General features: G+C 28.6%; 1 protein-coding gene across 1 annotated transcript; it reads left to right on the forward strand.

Annotated features, from left to right (window-relative positions):
• Positions 1-51: 51 nt before the first annotated feature.
• Positions 52-12,111, forward strand: LOC145185625 (serine/threonine-protein kinase PAK 4-like). The gene is made up of 7 exons (XM_080061586.2): positions 52-2,799; positions 5,702-5,835; positions 7,939-8,065; positions 8,585-8,710; positions 11,084-11,218; positions 11,335-11,531; positions 11,638-12,111. Exons 1-6 carry the CDS (start codon positions 2,041-2,043, stop codon positions 11,506-11,508), a joined length of 1,455 nt encoding a protein of 484 aa, XP_079917712.2. The 5' UTR covers positions 52-2,040; the 3' UTR covers positions 11,509-11,531; positions 11,638-12,111.
• The last annotated feature ends 708 nt before the right edge of the window (positions 12,112-12,819 follow it).

The raw sequence follows: 12,819 nt of genomic DNA on the forward strand, positions 1-12,819 counted from the left end.
AAACGGTTAAGTTTTAAACAACATTCATATATTAACCAATCAAAATGAAACCTCACAACGCGTTCACATACCAACCAATCAAAATGAAATCTGCTAACGTGTTCTCATTTTAATATTGTCCTTGGTAGTGTTATTCAAAGTCCTTATTAATGTTAATTTATGCTAAAGTATTGGCTACGAAAGATTTAGAATAGTTTTTCAAAACAAACGGTTAAGTTTTAAGCAACTTTCATATATTAACCAATCAAAATGAAACCTCACAACGCGTTTACATACCAACCAATCAAAATAAAATCTGCTAACGTGTTCTCATTTTAATATTGTCCTTGGTAGTGTTATTCAGTCCAATCAGTTCTAGTTGGAATACTCCTGATAATTTTAAATGTTTTTTCCTTAAACTCATCGAGACGCGCATCAAAAATATAGACTTGAACGGACATCCTAGACCCGATTGTGCAGCAATTCTTCAGCAGTCTTAACCAGCTTTAGAAGTTTTTCTAACTTGTAGATCGCGTAGGAGCCGTTGTCTACTATAGTCTGAGGAAAAGACTTACTTAGGAAGTCTCAAAGTTTCTTGAAAGAACTCCATATCCAGAGCTCTGATAGCCGGTCATCGTACAGGGACCGAGCTCGTTAACAGTATCGTAAAGAACCCGATATTCGCAATATCGGTAAACTAGTAATGTTTTCTATATTTTTACGCCAATGAGCTCTTTTACAAGCAAAAAAAAGTTAAATTTTAGCCAATTGTTTAACTCCGAAAGATCGGTTTTTTAACTAGTTAATGCTCTTGCATTCGTTTGCGTCGATAGATATATTTGCATGACGATTTTCCCATCATGCTGTTATCTTTTTTTTGTTCAGTGTAAATTTATGCCCAGTAAAAAATGTCATTAAGTTGTGACGTTTTGATAATACATGCTAAGCGTTGCCGCGATTAAGAATACATGTTAAAGCTTCCATGCTTTTGTAAGATATTATGTGATTCTGGGTGGTACTTAATAATATTGAATAATACAGCATTACCAGATAATATGTCATGACTATGGTGTATGATGACAATGTAGTATTTAATAAGACTTATTTTAATAGAAAGAAATTTTTTTGACGATTGGTAGCTGAAACCTCTTAGAAATAAATTAAAATGTTTGCAAAAAAAAGTTTCTCTTAAGCAATCAATTTAAATACGACTCTCTGTAGTATGTTATACTATTGTTTGGCATGTTTTACAAGATTCATATTTTATTTGAATCAAATCAAAATAAATGAAACCGTAAAATAAATGCATGAACTGGATTTCTTATATCTTTTTTTACTCTTAGTCATTTTGATATGTAATTTTTTATATGCTTTAGTAAACTAGAAATAATTAGCAGCACTAAAACAGTAATTTAATAATTGTATTTATAATTGAAGACCTTAGCAAAGAAAACAAACAAACAAACAAAAAAACAGACGTCAAATTTCGCAACTTTTGAAAAATATGGGTTTTAAATTTCTCTTCCATAGGAGTATTTTTAACTGCTCTTTACCGGATACATAAGTGACTTTTCAATTTTTTTGAATTGTCAAATCAATATTTAATGTAGGAAAAAGAAAAAAAGGGGAATAACAAATAATTTTAAAATTTTTGACATGTCTGGTTTTCCTTTGTGGTCTTCATTTATGATTGTATATGTAATTACAATTGTTGGAGTATTTATACGGACTTTCGGGCAGCACCTACATGTTAGGAGAAATATTTACAATTGGTTAGCTACCGTACAACCAGATAATCTAGTACCGATACAGGCGTTTACCTAAATGTATCAGTATGTTAACAAGGCATCTTTACTTTGATATCTCATGCTCATAATAAGTTATTTTGTAACATTTTTAATTGAGTTTTTTATAATGAACTTTCTAACTATATACCTAACGGCGTTTGTTTTATATTCGCATCTACAATTATTAAATTACTTGCTATTTCAGTATAGTATGTTTAGTACTACTAATAATAATTTATAGTTTACTAAAGCATACAAAAATTTATATATCAAAATGACAAAGAGTAAAAAGAGATTGCGTAAAAAAGATATAGGACATCCAGAAAACTTTCAGCACCAGTTTCATATGACATATGATAGTCGAGTAGGTAATTTTGTTGGAGTGCCTCCCCAATGGAAAAAATTTCTTGGCAAAGAATTTGAACGACCTCAACCAATTATAGACCCTATGTATGTTACAGACATTGAACCAGGTACATTAGTATTACAAACACAGTCAGGTAGTAAAACAAATCATATACCAAATCCAGGTAGAATAAATATAGCTCGTTCAAATTCTCTACGTCAGTTATCCATAAAAAATAAAATAAAAGAAGAATCCAGAGTTTCTAGTGATACTTCACCAGCACAAACAAATGAAAGTATGCAACTTGATCGTAATCAAGCTTCATATAAAAGTCTTCCAAAGAACATATATTCTACTCAGCGAAAAGATTACTTTGATTCTAAAAGAAGCAATGATTTAGTTGATAGTACAATAGAGCCTAATACCTCTACATCAATTACTATTGATGATAGCCGAAATATATTACCAAGAGATGATGTATTTATTTCTCATGATGAGTTTCGTGAAGCATTAGAGTTAGTTGTTTGTGGTGATGATCCAAAACTTATTTTTGAAAACTTTGTAAAAATTGGTGAAGGTTCTACTGGTATTGTTTGTATAGCAAAAGATAAAAGATCTGGAAAACAGGTTGCTGTCAAGAAAATGGATCTTAAAAAGCAACAGCGAAGAGAACTGTTATTTAATGAGGTATATATATACTTTTTTTTTTTTTTAAAAAAAAAATTCTGATTCAACAAAATTAACTAAAATTTAGGATTTCAAGTTTTTAAACTAAATTAACTATTGTTATTATTTTAGTTTTATAAAAGATGCAAAATCTTAAAAAAGTAGTAGCTAAGCTTAAAAAATAGTTTTTCTTTGGTCAAATTTGTTTGAGGGTTTTTAAGAATAATAAATGTTAATTAAGCTATTTGAATAACAAACTTAGGATGTCTCTAGCTTTATTGTTTATTTTATATATTTAATTGTTACAGCTGTAGTTTTTATTAATGTAAAACTTTTATGACTATAAACTATAACACAATAAATGCCAAACTATGATAGATATTTACTAAAAAGATTCTTATGGAACTCTTTTAATCATAGCTCTTTTCTAAAAATTTGTGCAAATTAGGGAAATTATTTTATTTTCTTTGAAAATTTCAAGAACTTTTATAAAAATGCGTATCTACAATGGTATATCCTCATGATAAAAATATAATAGTATAAAACATATATTTGATTCTAAATGCTTGTCCTAAAAACAATCAGCTTGATATCCTTTAAGTATTGCTCATCTCATCCAAGCATTTGACTAAATGTAAGTAAATCAAAATAACTTGATAAAAAGTCTGTAAATTTATTAATAAATGGTATTACTTAATGTTAACATGTATTTATTTTAGTATTGTATTTTTTTAGTTGTATTTCATATAGATTTTTTAAAGTAGTTTATAATGATTTTTAACTAGTTGAGATGTTAAGTAACTCATATTTCTTTCTTGTTAAGTCTTTTGCTAATGAATAATTTCCAGTTACATAATCAAAACTAAAATCATTGATTAAAATCAAATGTTTATGCTATAAATGCTATAAAAACCTTCTCTATCATTTCCAACAGATGTTATTGCATGCTACCTGGAAATACAGTCAGTTGTAAACTATAATGTTTGCTTGCAGTCTGTTCAGACTTACACAACACTGCTGCTGTAAAATGTAAAAAGACATTCTTCTATTGTCAATATGCTTCAAACATTCTAATCAAACTTTTTTTTTCTTCTATGCTCTAACAAATTTTTTCTTCATGAAATGATTAATCTGCACATATTGAGTGGAAAAGTATATAATTTCCAGTAATTAAGTAAATGAGTTCCAGTAACTCATACTTTATTACTCTTAAATGTATTGTTTATAAAGATAGGATGTACAGTATTTTTCCATTTTGTCAAGTAAGATCAATAAAGTAAAGACTCAAATGATAATAACCCTTAGGATTTTTGAAATATCTCAAGAACCACTTAATCAATTTTGATAATTATTTTTTTGTTTTAAAGCAAATTTATCTCCAAAAAAAACAGAGCTTTTAGAAAACATCTTTGAGCTGATCACAATATATTCTAAATTTAGTTTGGACATCTCACACAAGCTTTTAGAGAACAGTTTTCATAAAATTTTTTGATGCTACACCTCAAATGTAGCAAATTTAATTATTGCCTGCTGCAGTATTTATCTTCTTAAATTATTTAGTTGGACAAGTTTGTACCATTTTTGCTGAATTTGTGTTTTTTGGGACAATATTGATGCCATTTTGTTGATAGCATTTAATTACACTTCTTGAGTAATGGCAAAATACAAGAACAGGCCAGAAGATGAGTGGATCATCATGTTTTTGGATCAAAAACATAAATCGCTTTTTTAAACATTCTTTCACATAAATTTTGGGGTTTATGTTTCTGTTTGTGAAATATGGCTGAATTTTTAAGCCACATAAATAGATGGTTCGCCAAACTATAACTTTCCTGCTAAATTTTTTAATTTTAAATGGTTTTAGTAAAAAGTCAGGCATTGTTACTTTTGAGATTAAATAAAATTACTGGCCTGGGAGCATCAAACAGTCAAGTTTACAATAAGTTTCATCATCCATTATAATGTACTTTTGATTTCCTAGAAGATTTTCTCATTGTAGTTTTTGTCTGTGTTTTTAGCTTTTGCTGAATTGCTGTTGGTTTCTACTTTCTGTATGTTTTGTAGTCATATCTCTTTTTGACATCTTGGGTTGTCAACTTGGGAGCGGAATACTCTACATTTGAATTGAGCCTCTGATCACTTTTTGATTAACTTTTAAACTTGATGGACCTTCTTTTCGGTTTCTCGACTCTCTTTCCAATCTGTGACATTTACTTCACAATTTGATGATACAGCTGACCATTTTCCTCTGAAGATATTGCTATTTTACTATTAAATTAATTGGAACGTAATGACTTTAAAGGCACTCATCCAAAATGAATTTTAGTACTTCTATTTGTGAATATATATATTTTTTTTAACAAACATCTTTTTAAAACTATCTTTATATCATTTGAAAGAGAGATTTTTCTCTAAAACATGGAAAAAATTATCAAAATCAATTAAGTAGCTCTCAATATAATTCAAAAATCCCATGGGTCATTGTCATTCTGGAGAGCTTGAATGCAACTTACAACATTTTCTGGAATCTGAGAACACAATCTTTATTATACATTTAGAATTATGAATATTTAGTATAAGAAGTATTTTTTTACTTCTATTTATTTTTTTACTTCTATTTATTTTTATTTTTACCCATTTGAAAATATTTTCAAATGTTTAACATATTAAGTGGATTTTAAACAATTAACATTTAGCGACAAAAGCTCAACTTATAATTTTATAAAATATTTTTTATTATTTTAAACTAATTAAGCAGTGCTAAATCAAATAAAAAGTAATGGATACAATAGAAAACACAAATGTTATAAATAAACTTCAAGTTATTCTGCTAAATGACTATTGATATTATGTTGGAGTATTCGTTTGTTTACCAGAAATTTGCTCATTTTTTGTAATTAATTTGATGCATTTGTCACTATAGGTTGTTACTATGAAAAACTATCGTCATGCAAATATCATTGAACTTTATGATGCATATTTAGTTGGTGATGAACTTTGGGTTGTAATGGAATACTTAGATGGAGGAGCATTAACAGATATTGTTACATACAAGAGGTAACAGAAGTGAATGAATTATTTTCTATTTTTCAAAATGCTATAACATCATCATCATTATGACATCTGCTGTGTTGTTTTGCTTTTTTCACCTTATCATTACTTTAATGTATTATTTTTTAAAAAGCAATGCAACCTAAAAAAAAAGAAAAAAAGCTAATTAGCCAAAAGGCCAAAATATAAAATGGCAGATTACATGAAGGATTGCTTCAGGATCAGCAACAGATAAATAGTAAATTAGCAATTTCTGAGAATTGTGCCAAAAAGTACTACAGAGTGCAAGAAAATTTTTACATTTTGTCAAGTATTAAAGATTAACCAACCCAAGGTTAAGTTATTGTGACTTTACTAAAACCTTCAAAGGAAACTGTAAAAAAGTTCCTAGTTTGCTCAATCACCAGATTTGAATCCTATCAAATCTATTAGAACTTAGTTGTTTGAACAAAGATTAGTTAGCACATTGACTGCCAACTACAAGTCCTATTTTTAGTTGGCTTCTGTGAAGAAATTTCTGTTACAGAAGCCAACTAAGAGATAATTCATATGACCTTTTTTTTTTTTTTTTTTTTTTTTTTTTTTCAAAAAAAATAAAAAACACATTTTTATACTTTTTGATGATAACTGGGCACTAGAATTTGTGTTTTTAATAATATGTGATAAAATCAAATTGTCATTTTTGACCAGATTTCTGAAAATTGCAGTGACAGTCAACGTGTTAAAGTCCAAATAAGTTCCATAAGCAGCCTAATGCAATAACTAGATACCATTTGAAAAAAAGCTCCAACCAAAATTTAAAACTCGTTAAATCAAAGTAAAAATGATACATACAGAGTGTACAAATGTTTGTAAACTGCTAAATTTTTTGAGTTTTTTTGTCAAAACTTTTTGGTTTTTCACTGAAAATAAATGAAATTTTTAACAATGGTTCCTCTAATGTGACTACTTGAGCTTTATGATGAGGCTAAATCAACAATTAGCGTACTAGTAGTTGACAGACATGATGATGATGATGATGATGATGATGATGATGATGATGATGATGATGATGATGATGATGATGATGATGATGATGATGATGATGATGATGATGATGATGATGATGATGATGATGATGATGATGATGATGATGATGATGATGATGATGATGATGATGATGATGATGATGATGATGATGATGATGATGATGATGATGATGATGATGATGATGATGATGATGATGATGATGATGATGATGATGATGATGATGATGATGATGATGATGATGATGATGATGATGATGATGATGATGATGATGATGATGATGATGATGATGATGATGATGATGATGATGATGATGATGATGATGATGATGATGATGATGATGATGACGAGGATGACTGCAACAATGACGACAATGATGATAACAATGAAAAGATTTAAATCCAATAAAACATCTTTGGAAACATCTTGATGGTCAATTGAAGGGCAAAAAAATGATAAAAAAAAAAAAAAGATTTAAGATGCTTTCAGATTGTTGGGTAAATATCCCATAGCTGTTCTTATCAACTTAGTTGACTCTATGCCTTATCATTGTCAAGCACTATTAAAATCTAGAGACTATTAAATAATATACTGATGTGATGTTAGGAAATAAAATCTAGAGACTTTTACACAATTATGTTTTCAATAAAATTTGATTTTCTTCCTTCCATTACAAACTTTTTTTTGGAGTTAATTGTACTATATAGTCACATTAGAGGAGAGTTTTTTAAAATTTTATTCATTTTCAGTGAAAAAGCAAAAAGTTATGACGTAAAAACTCAGAAAAATTTACTAATTATAAAGCTTTATAAGCATGCTGCTGTAGTTTTCAAAAATACATGTGGCTGATATTTTAAATGCTAGTTTTTTATTGTTGTTGATCCAATTTTGAATTATAAGTAGTTTTTTTCATGATTTATTTTATTACTGAGTTGAATAGCATTAAAAAACACAATTGTATGTTTTTAAAAGGACACCCTGATGCAACATTTCTTAAGAAGAAATTTTTTAAAAATTAGAATAAAAATAAAGTTTTTCTTTTATAGTAGTTTTTCTAGAATTATTGAATTATGCTTTATTTAGGCTGAAGGAAGAACAAATTGCCTTCTTTAGCCAGAGTTGTCTAAAAGGTTTGGAATATTTGCATTCCCAAGGTGTTATTCATCGGGACATCAAAAGTGACAGCATACTTATGTCCAAAGATGGACAAGTGGGTTTTCCCATTTTTCACCAAGCATTTTGATTTTTGATGATGACGATGATTATGATGATGATGATGATGATGATGATGATGATGATGATGATGATGATGATGATGATGATGATGATGATGATGATTGATGATTGATGATTGATGATTGATGATTGATGATTGATGATTGATGATTGATGATTGATGATGATGATGATGATGATGATGATGATGATGATGATGATGATGATGATGATGATGATGATGATGATGATGATGATGATGATGATGATGATGATGATGATGATGATGATGATGATGATGATGATGACAATGACAATGACAATGACAATGACAATAACAATGATGATGACAATGACTACAATGATGATAACAATGACAAAAATGGCGATAACAAAGACGGTGATGATGGTGATGAATTTTGTGAATAAATAACCCTTTTTTCCAGGTTGGTTATGGGATACTAATGAGAATTTTTCTTTGTAAAATCTAAAATGCCTCTAGAATCTTGTTTAGGTTAAAATATCAGACTTTGGTTTTTGTGCTCAAATCAGCAATGAAGTCCCAAAGAGAAAATCTTTAGTTGGAACTCCATATTGGATGGCTCCAGAGATTATATCTAGAGATTCTTATGGGACTGAGGTTATTTAATGCTCTGATTTCTATCATTCTTAACAAATAAACTGGTTATTTTATGTTGTAAAATATATATTTCAATAAGCTAGCATTTATTTTGTATAAGTTAGAAATTGACACATAATTATCTCACTCTCACACTAGGTCACACAAGTTTCCCCTTTCCTCATAATGATTACATTTTAAGTATTAGATTTCAAAAAAAATTTTTTTTTTAATTTCTTGGCTCTATAGTTGTAAAGTATTATACCTCATAATTGAGGAAATTAAGAATTCATTTAAAAAGGAAAGAAAAGAAAGTACTGAAAATACCTCCACCAAACAAACATCAAGTTTATCAAAAAGTAATTTTTAATAAAAACTTTTGTTATAAGGGATTTTTAAATATTTTATTGTAATGTTTTGTTCCTGACACAGATTTGAAATGATTTGTAAAATAAAAATAGGCATTATAATGTAAAGATAACAAGTATAATAATTTAATAATTTTTTTTTAAACATTTTATTAAATGATATATATTTTAGGGTTATGACATTTTCCAAATTTAAAGGCCTGTGGTGATAAATGATGAACTTGTGCTCATAATTTTCAGAAATGACTTTCTTTTTGTTGAATTATGAAAAAACTCCTGCACCTAACAAGGTGTTGTAATATACAGAATCATCATAAGAATATTTGGCTGTTTACAAGTCATCTATTACAAAAACTGTCAACACAGCATACAGTACCTTATCAGAATGGTTTTAAATTTCAGAATTACTTTTAATGAGTTTCCTGTAAAGATATTTGTCAGTTTTACAAATGCTGTGAAGTTCTTTCATCAGCTTGGCAGCTCGTTTGGCAACCATATTTGAGCAAGGAACATCAAGCACTTATCATTCTTGTATTCTTGTGGTTAGAAAAATATCTTAAGGCTTTAGGACAGTTCAATTTGGAGACAGCAGCAAGCAACTAATTTTATGAGTCCTGTATAGTGCTGATTTGAAAACCATGCCTTTAACTATGTAGTTGAAATGAAGTCACAAGTACTTTTGAGCTGATCTTTGCAATGAAGGCATAAGAGTTTTTGAGCTGAACTCTCCAAATTGTAAGGAGAAAAAATACTATAAATCCAAATATTCCTTGTGAATTTCACCTAACACTATAAAAGGAGCAGTTTATGTCGTTCTAATTGAGCACATTTTTCCTCCTCCTTGTAGAAATTATGTCTCACAAAGTTAAAAAAATTGTCCCTCCATCCTGGGTTTTCATGAATTGGTATCTTTTTTTTGCCAAAATACCTTTTTTGTAAGTCCTCATACCCTGTTAAAATGTCTTTAATGAACTGGTGTTAGGTGACTTTGAATTTATTGGGAACAGGGAGTCTATTAAGTGCTGAAAAACTAGATAAAGAATGTGGTGTTGACAACCAATGACCTGAGACTCAACTAACAACAACACCATTTCTATGACCTGTATTGACTGATTGAATGTCGGAAACAATCATTTTGACACTCCTCTATGCATTGTATTCATCCAATAGGGCTTGCAATTGGATAAAGATACTCTCAGCTGATCCACTGTCACAAACAAAACCCCAAAATTGCAAGTTCTTGCAAAATTTTTCAGCTCTAACTTTTTCAGTTATGCTTTGACTTTGTATTCTTGATCACCCGATGCTAAATTCCTGATTATGGTGGCATAGGTACATCTAATCTTTCATAAGCTAAATTTTGAAGAACAGTTGATGCTTTCCTTGTTGACTAGGACACTTTCGAAACAAGTATTGGAGCAGATTTTGTTGTTTGATACTTTTTCTTCAGAGAGGAAGACTCTTCGGCAACATCAGAATCTGTGTTGCTCTTGTCTACTTCAGTAATGGTACCAATACTGAATTCTTACACTTGGCTTGTTGTCTATTCTGATAGGCTTCTTGGTTGTTTTGAAGAATGAATATATCTATCTATTTATCTATCTATCTATCTATCTATTTATCTATCTATCTATCTATCTATCTATCTATCTATCTATCTATATATATATATATATATATATATATATATATATATATATATATATATATATATATATATATATATATATATATATATATATATATATATATATATATATATATATATATATATATGCAAAAACCTGCCTTAAAACAAGATTCTGGTGAAAGGGTTTAACGCAGGTTATTGCTAGTGTTTCATTAGATGAACCACAATAGCCATATAACTTTGAAAAATATTAAAACAAAAAAAAAACTACATGCAATACAAACAAACGGTCTTTTAAAATCGTAATCAACATAGAAAAACTCCGTATCACATAGATTGTTTGCACACAAAAAATTTGAAAATTTGTGGTACTATTTTATAACACAATTTTACTAGGTTGACATTTGGTCCTTTGGTGTAATGGTAGTTGAAATGGTTGATGCAGAGCCGCCATATTTCAGTGAGACCCCATTATTAGCTATGAAAAAGATAAGAGATCAAGACGCACCACAAGTTAAAGATATTGAAAAAGTAATGTTTATGTAAATAGTTATGTTTCACTAAAATGCTTTACAATTTAAATTTGTTTATGCACGATATAGTTTTTTTTTTAATCAAAAATATAGTAAAATATATCTGCTTTTTAGATATCACCACAGTTAAAGTCGTTTATAGATTCTTGTTTACAAAAAGATCCATTACGGAGGGCGTCTGCTTCTGATCTTCTCCAACACCCCTTTTTACGCACCATCAGCTCCACTTCTAACATTGTTGCCCTCATTAAAAACTATATGCAAACAGAAAAACAAAGTTCATGCTAATTTGGTTTTTTGATCTCCTAAAGGTACACCCTTATGTCTTTCTTATAAGCTACCTTTTTTTCCTGCTCTAACTCACTTAAAAGTGTTTAAAGTTGTTAAAACAATAATTTTTTGAAATCATTTTATCAGGTGTAATCTTTCTTGGTGCACATGCGTCGTTTCAGACGTGGAAAGTAAGCAATCAAGTTTAAACTCGCTATTTTGTATGCAACGCTATCCAAGCCAATTATTTATTTATAAAAATAAAAAATGTTCAGGTGTTGTTTGTTTAGGAGAAAAACCTAAATGTTTTATTTTGTTACCCTTTTTTTTTTTTCATTCTTGATTTTGTGAGATTAAAAAGTCTAGCAGTATCTGTTTCTGTCGTCAATTTTTCCATTATTGATATATGACCCTTGATATTAATTAATATTTTATATAATTAATTGATATTAATATAATTAATGAAAAACCTTTTTTTTTTTTTTTTCATTCTTTTTGTAGAAGACTAATTTTTATTTTCATTTTGTTGTTTTTCGTTTTGATTTTGATGTTTTATTTGTAAATATTAAACAATTTTTATACCTTCCTTCGTGTCAGTCTATAATTTTACCCAACAATAAACTCTTTTAAATTTGTGTCTTATCTCCCTTAAATAAAGTTAAAAGATAAACTCTTCATTTTGAGATAAACTCCGCATTTGAGATAAACTCTTTATTTTGAGATAAACCCCGCATTTGAGATAAAAACTGAAATGAATTAAAAAACTCATTTATATTTTCTCAGTTATTTTATATTTTATTTAACAATTATTCTCAACGAGAAAGAAAACTCAAGTTTCTTCTGAAAGGGCTTACATGTTTTTAGAAAGTTATACAAATTATAATTATAAAAAATTATAAATTATAATTCTTTTATACAGTTAAATAAATCGAATCCAAAATCAGCATCACAAATGGCATTTAAAGCCTTTAGACCCTATTTCATGAAAACTCTAGATTTCAGAGTTAAAACCTGTTTCTCAAGTGCAAATTTCCCTTTGTTTAAAAATTTAAAAATTAAATCCTCAATAACTAAAGTTTTAAAAATATTGATTAAATGGTATTAAAAAATCTTCCAGAGGTTATAAATCTATTACATTGAATTTAGATAGGCGCCTGACCTTGGGCTTAATTATTTTCAGTCCAAAACCAGATCAAAGAATCAATCAAACATCTGAGCTAGAGCGTTAATAGCATAATTTTTTAAGTGTTAAAAAAAAAACACAACGATCCAAATTTGAATTTGTTCTGCGCACGTCGCTCCCCTTAAGTCAATTTACGGTTTATAGGT

Source organism: Hydra viridissima, unplaced genomic scaffold (assembly GCF_058129835.1).
Source record: "Hydra viridissima isolate aposymbiotic clone 2 unplaced genomic scaffold, HvirCarnegie_v1 scaffold_9, whole genome shotgun sequence".
Lineage (NCBI taxonomy): Eukaryota > Metazoa > Cnidaria > Hydrozoa > Anthoathecata > Hydridae > Hydra > Hydra viridissima.